Raw genomic sequence first — 15,795 nt, forward strand, 5'->3', positions numbered from 1 at the left:
ATCCAATACCAGGTAATGCATAATACGAAACTGTCTACATGCCAAAGCACCCCTAAGATATGAAACAATTTGAAAAACGGGACCAAAAATTAAGAATCTACATACACAGTTAGATTCGGCATATCAAAGAACCCCAATTATTCAATTTTTGACGAAATCAAACAAAGTTTAATTTTGGACCCTTTGGGCCCCTTACTCCTAAACTGTTGGGACCAAAACTCCCAAAATCAATACCAACCTTCCTTTTATGGTCATAAACCTTGTGTTTAAATTTCATAAATTTCTATTTACTTATACTAAAGTTATGGTGCGAAAACCAAGAAAAATGCTTATTTGGGTCCCTTTTTGGCCCCTAATTCATAAACTGTTGGGATCTACACTCCCAAAATCAATACAAACCTTCCTTTTGTGGTCATAAACATTGTGTTTAAATTTCATTGATTTCTATTCACTAAAACTAAAGTTATTGTGCGAAAAACAAGAATAATGCTTATTTGGGCCTTTTTTTTACCCTTATTCCTAAACTATTGGAACCAAAACTCCCAAAATCAATCCCAACCTTTCTTTTGTGGTCATAAACCTTGTGTCAAAATTTCATACATTTCTATTTACTTAAACTCAAGTTATAGTGCGTAAACCAAGAAAATGCTTATTTGGGCCCTTTTTGGCCCCTAATTCCTAAAAAGTTGGGACCAAAACTCCCGAAATCAATCCCAACCTTCCTTTTGTGGTCATAAACCTTGTGTTAAAATTTCATAGATTTCTATTCTTTTTTACTAAAGTTAGAGTGCGAAAACTAAAAGTATTCGGACGACGCAGACGACGACAACGTGATAGCAATATACGACGAATTTTTTTTTCAAAGGTAATGAAATTTTGTGGGACAATCGGGAATATGTTTGTGGGACAATTGGGAAGTTTAAATGTGGGACAATTGGGAACTGTTTTTTAAGTCATCAATTTGTTTTTATAGCGTGTTGCAGTTAATCAACATGATCATAGGTTACTAATCAATGTAACTTATAAAATATGAACAAAATAAGAACAAATAATAATATTTACATATTTTATTTTGCTCATAGAAGGTTCAATTGAAATATCATATAATATAATATGAAGTCTTTTCAAAAATTAAAAAAATTTAGTCTAAGATGCATATTTTTTTAAAAATTATCTTTTATTGACTTTGAACAGCTAGCGGTCAGCACTGCTCAGATCTGTACTTAGTATCTTTGTTGTGGTGATGTCCTAAGCCACGAGCCTGTAAGTCAGTGGTAGTTGTTTGTTTCCGTGTAACATATATGTTTTCCATTCATTAATTTGTACATAAATTATGCCATAAGTTTTTTCGTTTGAATTGTTTTACATTAATTTGGGGGCCTTTTGTAGCTATGTGGTATGGGATTTGCTCATTGTTGAAGGCCATATGGTGACCTATAGTTGTTAATTTCTGTGTCATTTGGTCTCTTTGGGAGAGTTGTCTCATTGGCAATCATACCACATCTTTTTATTTCTTATGGAAGTCTGGCTCTTCTTTATTATTGGTGAAAAGTCCTGTTGACTGAGAAAACAATGGGAAAATTGGAAAAACAACCATTGATAGTGATTCTTGGAAAGGCTGATCTGGAAAAATTCATTGAACTTTTGATGTCATCCCTAACTTCGTTTGCAATATACTATGTTTGATTCATTTTCTGTTCAACATTACATAATTATAGTTTCCTATAGTAATTGATGTCAACAATAGACAATTATGACGACACATACAAGATACTGTTTTTTGTACTTCAAGGGTTCTAAATTTGTATACTTTGTCCTGATGATGAGATCTAATCAATAAAAGATACAATTTACTTAAGTGTTGTTGTCAATGTAGCAGTATACAATGAAGATAGAGTTAAACAGGAGATTTTAATTAATCATGTTTAAATCAATAAATAATGCAATCCTCTTTATAAGAAAACATAATAATCTGTTCTTATACTATAAAAGGTTTTCTATGTCATCCACACTTTTTATTTCTGTTCGCTTTGAAAAAAGTTGCTTTATGGTTCGTTTCACTTTGTCTTTAACTAAAAAATAAATATTATTATAGTCAACAAGTACCTAACATAAAATACATGTATACACTAATTATTGCAGTTTAAAACATTTATACAAATTACAATTCATTTTAAAAAGCAATTCATTTTTTTTTACTAAAAAATACCTCGTTGTAACACCTAATAATGTGTTAAAGTGAGTTTTTTTTTATTGTCTTTGTAAATTTTTAGTTTTACTGATTACTGTGGATTCATTAATATTCATTGGACACTAATTTTCGTGTATTTCATGGGAACAGTGGAATCACAAATTTAAATGTTCAACGAAATACAAGTTTTCTTTAGAAATGTATGCAGACTTTATCAAAACCATGATTTCAAATATCCATGAATATGCAAGATTTCCTCAATCTACGGAAATTGCTTCCCACGAAAATAAATGAATCCACAGTAGTCTGTATTGGTAATATTCATTTGACGTGGCTCAGAGCTAATACATCAAGTTAGTGTGCAATGGTAAACTAATGTATTCTTGTCTTTTATTATTGCTTATGTGGTTTGTCTATAAGCATTTTTGTTTTTATTTGTTTACATATATGTTTGTTTAAATAGTGATTAAGATAATAGCACAATGTTGACTTCTTTACCGCTACTACTGCCATTTTTACCTATTATCAGGATTTCCCCTGGGTAAAATATTTTTTTTGCCACCTCTTTTGCCAAAACAATATATTTTTCGCCACTTTATTACTTTTTTCACCAGTAACATAAATATATTTTTCATTTAAAAATTTCTTTCTTTTCTAACCCCGCTCCATCCCCCTAAATAAGATGAGTTTGTACAGAAGAATTTTTTTTGTAACTTAAAAGGGGAAAATTCATTATATTTTGAACCACTTTTTAAAAGAGGGGGGGGGGCACTTACTTTTAATAATAAAGAAGATATAAGTCCCGGAATAAAACAAAATTCTTGGACATGTTTTAACCATATAATACACAAAAGATGTACTGTTCTTTAGGAAAGTTTCTTCAAAAGAAAAATGTGTGCTCTTTTGTACTAAGAAGTGGTTTTTACAACAAAAGCTTTTATCCTTCATTTAGATACATGTAGTCATTTTCTGGACTATCATTAAAAGAAGGAGAGGGGAAGTCAAAAGTTTGCTTCCAACATGTGCGTTGCAAAGTGGTTAATAAATCCTTCATGTTACAGATGCCATTTAACCATACCATTTGTCAAACAATAAAATCAACAGATTTATCAATTAGACCTTTGTTGTCTATAGCTATAAAATGCAATCAGCTGATTATTGTTTTTCTGTTAAAATCTTAACGAGTTCAAGGTGAATTCAGAGTAGTTTCTGATCAGGTTAAGACCGAGAAACCCCAAAAAATAAATAAACAAGATGGATGAAAATAAATATATTTCTTTTGCCCAATTCTTTCGCAAATGACAATTTTTAACTGCGTAAATGGCGACAGCCAGCCGAAACCCTGCCTATTATGTCTGTTTGTTTTGTTCACACATTGTTGTCAATATAATGGTATTTTATGTGACTACTATACATGGGAGAGGTTTAGCTAGCTATAAAACCATGTTTACAGAATGTCATGTTTTCCTGGACTGTTTATAGTCTTTACACATAATTCCATTGGATGTTAGATGTGTACTGGTTGATATTTTAGTCTTATATGCATGATTGTTTTTAATGTTTTTATTGGCTCTGAACTAGCTGTCAACAAATCAAGTTACCTTTCTCTTTATCTTTACTTTCACATTTCTCTAATACTTTGTGTGACAATATTTTGGCAACAGACTTAAATAAATCCTGAAATTAAATAAAAAGACACTGTTCAAACTGTTAAAATACTTGAGGTGCATTGGATAGATATCAATTATTCTTAGGCAAGTGCAGATATAGATGTTCATGCATAAGACTTGGAATGATTTTGGAACATACAAATACCGAACCACAAAGGAATTTTGGTCTTTGTTTTTTAAGGTTTTTATATCAACTCAATTTTTGAAACAGTTACATACTATGCTTTGAGATTTTATTCAACCTGAATTTAACAGATCATTTGCAGACAGGTGATTTCTTCACTTTATCATCTGACTATGATCTTAAATTGAAAGCATTTATAACAACAATACTATCATGATTATAGAGATTGCTGGAGTAATTTTATAAGATAGACATATTCAAATTTATCAGACAGATTATAACCATTATACACTGGTGTGAGCTGATCACTGTAACTGCAATTATGGTAATCCAAACATGGCGCAGCCCAAAACAGGTAAATCACCTTTTTGTTATTTCTCCGTGTACACATTTTTAAGAATTACTAAGCCGCTATGTTGATATGTACAATATTGTTGTATGTGTGTGTTCTTAATATCATATGAGACCTTGTTACAGAAATAAAAGCCATTGAAAATTTACGGAAGATCATCATAACTCCAAAAGAAGATAGTCGAAACTTGTAGAAAAATAACTTGAAAGATAATCATAAGGGAGCTACCATTTGATTTTTATGGGGGGGCTAGGATGAAAAATTTTGTCCTGCCTTTTTTTTTAGCTGTAATCTCTGTCCTGCCTTTTTATTTTTCACTCTGTTCGGTCCTGCCTTTTTTTTTTAGTTTATCCTGACTTTTTTTTACCTAAATAGTCGTCCTGACTTTTTTTTTGCAAGTGTCTCATCCTGCCTTTTTTTTTACCCAAAACTCCTGTCCTGCCTATTTTTTTCAAATTTCATCCTAGCCCCCCCATAATATCAAATGGTAGCTCCCTAACTGTATATAATATGTCTGTGATGATAGAAACTGATTTTGTCAGAAACCTCTGCTAGGGAACTATTTAAGGAAAAAAATTGTGCAACAGACGCATAAACAACATTTGTGATCAAAATATTTTTTCAAGATAATTTCAGTTTGCAAAAGATTATATGTGATAACTTCATAATGTTTAAATTATTGCCATCAGAAATATATCAGAAGATTTGGCAGTATTAATTTTAGAAGATTTCCCACCAAAATTGTCTCCCTTCAAAGGCTTCAATTAGAACTTTCCATAAATCATTATAAAATGTTATTTCAATCCAAGCCATCCTCTTATATGTGTTGATCAAAATTATTATGCAATTAATTGTCATCGAAGATTGGTTGTCATTCTAGATATAAAGATGGGTATTTATGAGATTTTGCGCATTTTTTTTTTTAATTGAAGAACAAGTTGCAAAATCGGACTTGTAATAACTTCCTAAACAACTGGGATGTATCTTTGAAGCAATTCAGTTTCGAAAGCTTAAAGAAAACACTTTAAAAAATAATGAATTCATCCTAGAAGCTTTAAAAAACAGATTTATAAGAAAACATATTTAGAGAAGGGGTGTGAACGTGTCAAATCGTGATTTCGCATCAAAAACATAGCTGTCTGACTTGGTTTTGGTCATTAAAATGACCTAACTGGTTACTGGAAATCCTCTGTTCTATGTTCCCACCTTAATTAGACAATCAGGTTTCTGATTGGGAACATTTTTTTTCGTTTCTATCGTTGGGGAATAAAGGGTAAGGATAGACATGGGATTCAATGCAAAATATTAGTGATCGCCAGCTGGGCGATCAGGATGAAAAATATATTCGCTCAGCCGAAAATCTGGTCGCATTGGGCTTCTGGGTGACCATTAAGTTTGGTCCCTGCTCAAGATTTTTCTAGTTGTGAATATTAGGTTTTTGGTAAAGACGATTCACTAATAAGAGGAGATCAGTTTTTAAAGGGAAAATTTGCAAAAAAATTAAAATTTGATTTGATGTTCATCCTAAATAAATAAGCATATTCTCAAAATATTAAAGCTTTATTCATCTAGATAATAGTTATCAAAAGTACCAGGATTATAATTTTATACGCCAGTCGCGTTTCATCTACATAAGACTCATCAGTGACGCTCAGATCAAAATAGTTAAAAAGCCAAATAAATACAAAGTTGAAGAGCATTGAGGATTCAAAATTCCAAAAAGTTGTGCCAAATACGGCTAAGGTAATCTACTCCTGGGGTAAGAAAATCCTTAGTTTTTCGAAAAATTCAAAGTTTTGTAAACAGAAAATTTATAAAAATGACCATAAATTGATATTCATGTCAACACTGAAGTGCTGACTACTGGGCTGGTGATACCCTCGGGGATGAAACGTCCACCAGCAGTGGCATCGACCCAGTGGTGTAAATAGTTATCAAAAGTACCAGGATTATAATTTTATACGCCAGACGCGCGTTTCGTCTACATAAGACTCATCAGTGACGCTCAGATCAAAATAGTTAAAAAGCTAAATAAATACAAAGTTGAAGAGCATTGAGGATTCAAAATTCCAAAAAGTTGTGCCAAATACGGCTAAAGTAATCTACTCCTGGGGTAAGAAAATCCTTAGTTTTTCGAAAAATTCAAAGTTTGTTACTAAGTGAGTTACTAGATCTTGAAAATCAACTCTAAATTCTCAGGAAGACGCCATCTTGAAAACTAATGACCACAGATATCTAATTACCACAGAGTCCTAGTACACGGCATGACATGTCCGTTAATCAGTGTTAATATTACTTGTCAAGCTGATAGATTTTCTACCCGACCAAGTAATGGAAGCCGAAGAAGTCTACATAGATTCCAAGATCATCAAATCAAGTAATGCTTCACCTAGATTGATAAGAATATTTAAACAAGAGGCTCTCAAGAGCCTGAATCGCTCACCTTAATTCTTTTGGTTAAATCTCTCATCAATGATTCTTTTGGTTTTTCAATTTATTTAAATGTTTTTTGGATCGTCCTATTTTCTTCAAAAGCCAAAAAAAATAATCATTTTCTCCTATGTTCTATTTTAACCATAGTAGCTATGTTTCTTGACATACAAGGAAATAAAATATAAAATTTATACTAAATACTCTGAAACTCATTTAGTCTAAGTTTGGCTGAAATTGATACAGCAGTTTCAAAGGAGAAGATTTTTTAAAGTAAGTCAACATGATGAACAAATTGCGAAAAAAGTCCTTAAAGGGCAATAACTTCTTAAGGGGTCAATTGACAATTTTGGTCAAATTGACTTAATTGAAGATCTTACTTTGCTGAACATCATTGCTGTTTACAGTTTATTTCTATCTATAATTATATTCAAGATAATAAACAAAAACAGCAAAATTTCCTTAAAATTATCAATTCAGGGGCAGCAACCCAACAACAGGTTGTCTGATTCATCTGAAAATTTCAGGGCAGATACATTGTAGATCTTGACCTGTAACACGAAATAACCCCAGGTCAGATTTGCTCTAAATGCTTTGGTTTTTGAGTTATAAGCCAAAAACTGCATTTGACCACTATGTTCTATTTTTAGCAATGGCGACCATGTTTGTTGATAGATCATAACTTCGGATACAATTTACAAACTAGATACCCTAAGGAACATTCACTAAAAGTTTGAAAGTATTTTGCCCAGTAGTTTCAGAGGAGAAGATTTTTGTAAAAGATTACTAAGATTTACGAAAAATGGTTAAAAATTGACTATAAAGGGCAATAACTCCTAAAGGGGTCAACTGACCATTTCCGTCATGTTGACTTATTTGTAAATCTTACTTAGCTGAACATTATTCCTGTTTACAGTTTATCTCTATCGATAATAATATTCAAGATAATAACCAAAAACAGCAAAATTTCCTTAAAATTACCAATTCAGGGGCAGCAACCCAACAACGGGTTGTCTGATTCATCTGAAAATTTCAGGGCAGATAGATCTTGACCTGATAAACAATATAACCCCATGTCAGATTTGCTCTAAATGCTTTGGGTTTTGAGTTATAAGCCAAAAACTGCATTTGACCCCTATGTTCTATTTTTAGCAATGGCGACCATGTTTGTTGATAAATCAAAACTTCGGATACAATTTATAAATCAGATACTCTAAGGAACATTCATTTAAAGTTTGAAAGTATTTGGCCCAGTAGTTTCAGAGGAGAAGATTCTTGAAATAGTTTACGACGACAGACGACGGACGACGACGGACGCCAAGTGATGGCATAAGCTCACTTGTCCATTCGGGACAGGTGAGCTAAAAACAAGAATGTGTCCCAAGTACACGGATGCCCCACTCGCACTATCCTTTTCTATGTTCAGTGGACCATGAAATTAGGGTCAAAACTTTAATTTGGAATTAAAATTAGAAAGATCATATCATAGGGAACATGTGTACTAAGTTTCAAGTTGATTAGAAGTCAACTTCTTCAAAAACTACCTTGACCAAAAACTTTAACCTGAAGCGAATGGACGCACAGACGGACGAAAGGACGCACAAACAGAGACACAGAGGGACGAACAGACGCACAGACGGTACAAAGGACGCACAGACGGATGGAAGAACGGAGGCACAGACCAGAAAACATAATGCCCCTCTACTATTGTAGGTGGGGCATAAAAATACTTTACAAGACATCTTGATTTTTTAAGAGGGTTAAATATTCAACGTACAATGCTGAGGTCAGGTTAAAAAGCTGTAAATGTAAGATAGTACAATGGTTTTAGCTTGTCATTAAATTTACTTTTTTGGCACCCAGATACAGTATCAAGTATTATATAGGAATTATGCTATAATAATGTTAAAGTAGTGTCAATAAAGTGAAAAAAGTCCTGAGATACTTATTATAACCTGATATTTATCTCTTTATGTAAAAGTTTTTTTCTAATGTATATTTTTAGCTTATTTTGGGTTTTTAACAAACTTGACCTATGTTCAAAGTCTTGTCTTCTTGTAATAAACATGGCTTAATATTGGTAATTACCGGGGTATTGTTAATGTGACATATTCATGTATTCTAACGATCGACTTCCTGGCAGGCTTGTTTAATTTAATACACAATGAACAAGGTCAATGATTCACATGCGTGATTGCGAGAGAACCAGGTGTGCACAGGTAAAATTTATAAAATATACTAAACCAACATAAAACTATCCGTGATATACAGCCTGTGTACAAAATTTTACAAAATGTAAGAGTGGTTGTAAGAATATGTATAGATTATCCCAATGTTATCTAATTTCAATTTTACTTTTATTTATATTTCAACACCTATTCTTCCGGTCCAGTTATTTTTTATTTATAATTCGTCCTGTTTATATCCTCACATATGTGACTTCATTTTCACTCTAGAAAACAGTGGTAAGTTTCAAAATGAATGCCGTTTTTTTTTTAATAATTGTTCATTCATTTTTACATGTGAAATAAGATCAATCATCAATTAGTAAACTTCAGACTATACAAATGCAGAATATACTGTGCAGGTTTGCTTTTGCCTAACAAGATAGGAGAACTGAAAAAAAACTGTCATATAAAAACAAGCACGCTCAAATCAAAATAAAAAAATGTTAGTAAAAGTCAACTGGAACAGCAAAATTATCAACCTTTGATCTCGAGTGTATTGGTAATACATTTATGTATTTTTATAGTATAGCTCCTTCAATAGTCCAAATGATATCAGATAATCTATATTTTTCATAAGATTAACCCTTCCGACCTCACTTAAATCTGAGATTATGTGTTATTCATGTAGTAGTATCAGATAAAATCTAATGCCAAACGCTAGAAGTAAAAATATATAACAGGTACACTTTTCATTTGATCATGGCTTTTAAATGTCTAAATTTAAGTGTTCCCCTACATTCTTTGCCTATTTAAGACAATTCTAATGCTTTGGTAAAACTAGTTCTATTTTCCCTTTTTAAAACACAAATATAAATGATAAGAGTGTATATCATTTTATTCCGAAAACTAAATTTAATTTCCATACTTTGGTTCATTTTTTAGTTAAGAAACTTATTTGAATTCAAATAAAGCAATAGCACCAAATATAATTAAACAATTCAACGGCGATTCACTTGAATTTGTCAACACCTTGACATATAGCGATAAAACTTTGTGAATATATGTATTATGTCATAATGAACACATTTAAACCATAAGTAAAAAATCGTGAACTTTCCCTTTAATTAAATCATTATCTTTAATCTAACTTATAACTAAAAATGCTTGAATTTATAAGGTTTCTATCTTTCTATATTATATACTTAGTAAATACAAGTAAATTATATGTGTAATACATTCCAGGTCAATCGTGCTGGATCAGTATTCATAGTTGCAAAGGCTTCTAATCTGTATGTCATCATGTCATAAGTTAAACTTCAGGTACATAATAAAGTGAATATTATAAGGCTTAATTTCTCAATATCCACAATGTATCCTTAACTTCTTGTGAACAATTGGTATCTCTTAGGGTGTGAAATTAAAAAAAAGCATTTCTTCTTCTTTTGACACTCTTTCTATAGTTATATCTAATTATATATTATTTTTATTTATGATTTTACCTTAGAAACAAATTTTCCAGCAGAAAAATGCGGTGTGAGATATTTGACAACAAGATCTGCTGTCATCTTTAGATCTTTTCCATTAGGCTTACTTTCTGGGCCTCTATTAATATTGGTTGTTACAGTACTGCATTCTAGTCTTCGTTTTTTACTGTCTGTGTCTTCGCACTGGTGAAGAAAGTGAATAAAATTGTGTAATCTTATTTTTCCAATTAAAAAAAAAGACAGATATTGAATTTGAATGGTAGATAGGAGCATTTTAGGTGCATGATAATTGATAATAGAATCATATACTTAAGAAATAATTGATGCAAGCTATACTTTATTGCATTTTTAACATGGGTAGGCATTATATTTGTGATTATTTTTGCCCCAGTGATAGTGAGGGGCTGAGGGCTTAAATAACGTGAATATAATGACTAATCATGTTAAAACTACAATAAATTATAGATGGCAACAATTATTTTGATTCCAATTAGGAATGCGTGTGTAGGCTCTTCCATGAACCTCCCTAGCTTTTTTGTAAACAAGCAAACAACTGGCAATGTGATTTTTCAGAGGGAGGAGTTTTGAACAGCCAGAATGAACGGTTGTCATATCTAGCATGTCTAGGTCAAATATGTCAATTTTGAATTGCAACACATTACAGTCATAATAAATAAATTAGTAACAACATGTGCATCATTTAAGAGTTTGGAAGTGTTTTAAGTTAATGATATATATTAAATGCATGCCAATTTGATAAAATTCATTATTCTGCAGTAGTCAATATACGCATGTGCAAACAAATTTTATTGGATTTAGAGCATGGGTTCATTCACAAATTGAAAGAAGCAAGTCATATTAGAATACATTATATATGTGGAAGGAGAACCACTGTACCTCAAATCAAAAAGTAACATATTTTATAATACTTTAATATTGGCACAAGGACATCAATTGTAAATATAAATTAACATGCAGATATCTTATAAGTTATTTCACATCCAATAATCCAATAGTTTATGGTAACATTCTTTACCAAGCACAAAAATGTTGTCATTCACATCAAAAGCCAACCAAACCTTTAATCACTTATTAAGAAGGGATATATAGTTAAGATACTGTCAGGTCATTAAAGATGGCATATTATAGCTTTAATATTGATTCACTTATTTGGTCTTTGCCTCGAAAATAAACACATTTATTCTAAAACCAGTTGTTGGCATGATACAGGTTATGTTTATATTTTTTTATGGTATGACACTAAACCCCTAATGGGTGGGATTGTGCTTGATGTTCATATGATGAAGACATAATCTTTCAATCCCTTTAATCATGGTCAGGAGGCAAGGAGGTGGCATATCAGTAACTGTTAGTAGTCCTTTGTTAATTTATGTATCATTGTCATTTTGCTTAGTTTCTTTTGTTACCTATTCTGACACCAGACTCAGACTTCTTTTTAAACTGAGTTTTACTGTGCATATTTCTGTGATTTTGTTTTTCTGCATTCATGACATTGGCTAGAGGCATAGGGGGAGGGTTGAGATCTCACAAAACATGTTTAACTCCGCCACATTTTTGCAGCTGTCCCAAGTCAGGAGCCTCTAGACTTTGTTAGTCTTGTATTTTTGTATGATTTATAATTTTAGTTCATTTATTTATTTCAGAGTTTGGTGTGCATTCATTGTTACTGAACTGGTTCCCATTTTTGTTTGGGGACCAGCTGAAGTACACCTCAGGGTGTGAAAGAGTTGGGAAGAAGGATTTTGTATATGAACACTGTGAGCTCTAAGGTTTACAATAACATAAAAAGGTTATGAATACCTCTTCTTTTATAGGTCTTTTTTTTCCTTTATGAACATGATTAATGGTTTCATCTTTTTTATCACTGACTTGACAAGCATCTGTACAACCACTAGTTTCACTTGTGTCATGTGATTTTGAACGAGAAGAATGTTTGTATTTTTCATCTGTTGTCAGCTTAAGATGTTTCAATTTAACTTCTTTTCTGTCTTTCGATTCATCAATCCTCTCTGTTTTCATGGCACTTGATGTACAAATCCTAGACTTATTCCCATCTGATTCATCAATCCTCTCTGTTTTCATGGCACTTGATGTACAAATCCTAGACTTATTCTCATCTGATTCATCAATCCTCTCTGTTTTCATGGCACTTGATGTACAAATCCTAGACTTATTCTCATCCGATCCAAATAATATGTCTTCACTAAATCTGACACATTCTCGTTTAACACTTCTAGACTTCTGTTTAGATTTAGATGAAAGACTTCTCACTTGGTATTTGTCTAAAATAGATGACACTTCTGATTCCAATTGCTGTAAAGGTTTCTCTTCCATTACATCATTAACTGGTTTAACACAAATTTGACCATCAAATGATAAATCAGACTTTCTTGAAAGTTTTAATTTAGAATCAGTGTTAGAATATATATCTGAATCAGGATCACAGGAATACTTGACTATTGACTCAGGGTCAGTCTTACAATCATTATTTGTGTTAACAATCATATCACAAGCCTTCACAAAAGTACAGCTAAAACCAGATGTCGTATCACAATCATCCGTGCCATCATTTGAGAAATGACTAGCAGGACTTGATTTAAAATTCTCTGATTCTTTTGGAACAAGTGATTTGTGCAAATCTTTGCTTTTTGTTGTTTTCTTTATCTCGTTGCATTTTGACATAACAGCTGCCTTGTACAAATTTAAAGCTTTACTTGACTTAAAAACACCAAATTCTTCATCTATAGCACAACACTCAGGTTCATAGTCTTTGGCAGCCATCTTGGCAGAAATATCTTTGTAGTATGAGGTAAAGTTAGTATAAAGGTCAGATGTAATCATTCCAAGGCAGTGTTCCCGGATCTGAAACAGATTAAACTATACAATTACAACAGAAAATAAGACATTCTCATTAATAAAATATTTATAAATATATATATATATATATATATATAAGAAAATTATTAAAAGATAATAACAGTTTCAATGCATCACTTTTTATATATATATACAACTTGTCTAAACCTCAACCCTACAATGTTAGATCTGTACATTTGCTTTTGCAAATTTTTTTTTCTTCCCTCGCCAGGATTCGATCCAATGCTACTGTGATATTGTGACATCAAATTGCCTGCACTGCAGCCGTCCTACTAGACCACACAACCACCTGGTTGCTACAAAATAATAAAGCTTTCAGTGGCTGTGTGTTACCTTTCCTCATCAGTTTTAATCTAGCAGTGTACAGATCAGCTCAATTATCTATAGTAAAGGATCCTACAAATTAATGTAAGATGCAGTCACAGAAAATAATTATATTTATAGGTACGTCTGAGTCAGTGACAACTCTACAACAGATTTATTCATCGGATCGCCATCAATGATGGTGATACATGGCTGTGTACATTATGTATATATACAACTCGTCTAAACATCAACCCAACAATGTTAGATCTGTAAATTTGCTTTTGCAAATGTTTTTCTCTTCCCTCGCCGGGATTCGATCCCATGCTACTGTGATATTGTGACACCAAATTGCCTGCACTGCAGCGGTGATATATATATATATAGGAAGATGTGGTGTGAGTTCCAATGAGACTTGAAACGAAACATCCAAAAAACAATATATAAAAGTAAACCATTATAGGTCAATGTATGGCCTTCAACACAGAGCCTTGGCTCACACCGAATAATAAGCTATAAAGGGCCCCAAAATTACTAGTGTAAAACCATTCAAACGGGAAAACCAACTGTCTTATCTATATAAAAAGCAAGAAAAATAAACACTTAAATATTACATAAACAAACGACAACTACTGTACATCAGATTGCTATGCTTATGTTAACACAAGAATTTGAATTCTGATAAAAAGTGTGTAATGGTTTTAAGTAAAATATTAACCTTTAATAGATATTAATTCAATCATAATATGTTACCTACATAATAAGTTTAACATTTGGAACAATATTCATTTGATTCAATTCTGCCTTTAACCCAAGATGAATCTTCACTTAAGTCTTGATCCTAAAAGGATATGCATTTCTGATGTTATATATGACATCTGTACACTAAATCTGTTTGAAGTGTACTGATTGATTCTTAAGTTCCAGATAGCATAACTTATCTACAAGTTGCAATTGGCTTTGAACTAGCTATCATTAATTGGGAGTACTCTGTGCTTTGAGCAGTTTTATTTTTATGCTTTGTATTATTTTAATTAAGTCTTTTGCAATTAACATTTACAGTTTGATGAAAATATTTATGTTTGAATGATTGATTGATTATTGGTTGCTTAACATTCAATTACAAATATTTCACAAAAACATTCAAGCTTAATGGCCAGAAAAAGGGGGGAAATATCCCATTGACTCATTCCATATTTTTTTCATGGAAAATAAACATGGGTAAAAATTAATAACATTTGATTGAAGCATACTTAAGCATTTGTTAAGTAAGATATAAGAAATCAAAATTCAGCATTTTTATCTTGTAAACTCTAGAAAGGTAAAAGTGACGCCACACAAATTCAAACTCTCTGTCTTTTGTGGTAATAAGCATTTGTTCTAAGTAACATAACATTTGGTTAAGACATATAAGCTTATGAAAGGACATAACTCAAGAACTGTAAAAGTGATCCTACCAAAATTTAAATTGATCTGCATTGTGTGGCAATAAGCATTGTGTGTAAGTTTCATAATATTTGGTTGAGAAAAAAAAATCCGCTATTTTTCAATTCATAAAGGGGGATAACTTCAGAATGGATAAAGTGACAGCAACAAAATTCAAACTGGATCTGTATGTTTTAAAATAAACATTGTGTATAAGATTCATAACATTAGATTAAGGAAGCTTGCTTGTCATGTTTTGGAATTTTGGTCAGATTTTCGGAATCCTCTGGTTTTATCCATTTGAATGCCATAACAAAATTTGCCCGGTGACCCCTATTTTTCTTTTTATAATTCTTTTACATGTATAATGATAAGCAGTATGTTATTAAAAGTCTTAAATTTACAATACTTTTTGATAGTTTTTGAGGACTTAAACTTGTCAATGATAAAGCTATGAAAAGTCAAGAGAGAACATTTTCCCGCCAAAATTTCAATGGCTAATATTTCGAAAACAAGCACGGTGACCTATATATTTTTTTGGCTCTTTTGATTCGTTTATTAATCCCCTATATAAGCTAGTTTTTTGAAAAGTTAATTACTTTGACACTGAGAAGCCAGCTCCCTTAAGGCAAACTAAAGTTTTAGATTGGGAAATTTATCAATTTGTAAAGGGGCATAACCTTAGAAAGGTAAAAGTGATGCCACCCAAATTCAACTTGATTTTTCTTTTGTGGTAATTATAAGCGTTTT

At 31.8% G+C, this 15,795-nt stretch overlaps 1 protein-coding gene across 2 annotated transcripts in view; it reads right to left on the minus strand.

The window, feature by feature from the left end:
• Positions 1 to 1,052: 1,052 nt before the first annotated feature.
• LOC134695894 (ATP-dependent DNA helicase Q5-like) overlaps positions 1,053 to 15,795 on the minus strand; it is a 54,626-nt gene continuing 39,883 nt past the window's right edge. For both annotated transcript variants that reach the window (XM_063557367.1, XM_063557368.1), the window contains exons 9-12: positions 12,241 to 13,302; positions 10,435 to 10,602; positions 3,793 to 3,868; positions 1,053 to 2,072 (exon numbers count right to left, since the gene is read on the minus strand). In XM_063557367.1, the coding sequence (XP_063413437.1) occupies positions 1,984 to 2,072; positions 3,793 to 3,868; positions 10,435 to 10,602; positions 12,241 to 13,302 (1,395 nt within the window). In that variant the 3' untranslated portion in view covers positions 1,053 to 1,983. The remainder of the gene's footprint in view (positions 2,073 to 3,792; positions 3,869 to 10,434; positions 10,603 to 12,240; positions 13,303 to 15,795) is intronic.

The sequence above is a fragment of the Mytilus trossulus genome, chromosome 14 (genome assembly GCF_036588685.1).
Source record: "Mytilus trossulus isolate FHL-02 chromosome 14, PNRI_Mtr1.1.1.hap1, whole genome shotgun sequence".
In the NCBI taxonomy this organism is placed as follows: domain Eukaryota; kingdom Metazoa; phylum Mollusca; class Bivalvia; order Mytilida; family Mytilidae; genus Mytilus; species Mytilus trossulus.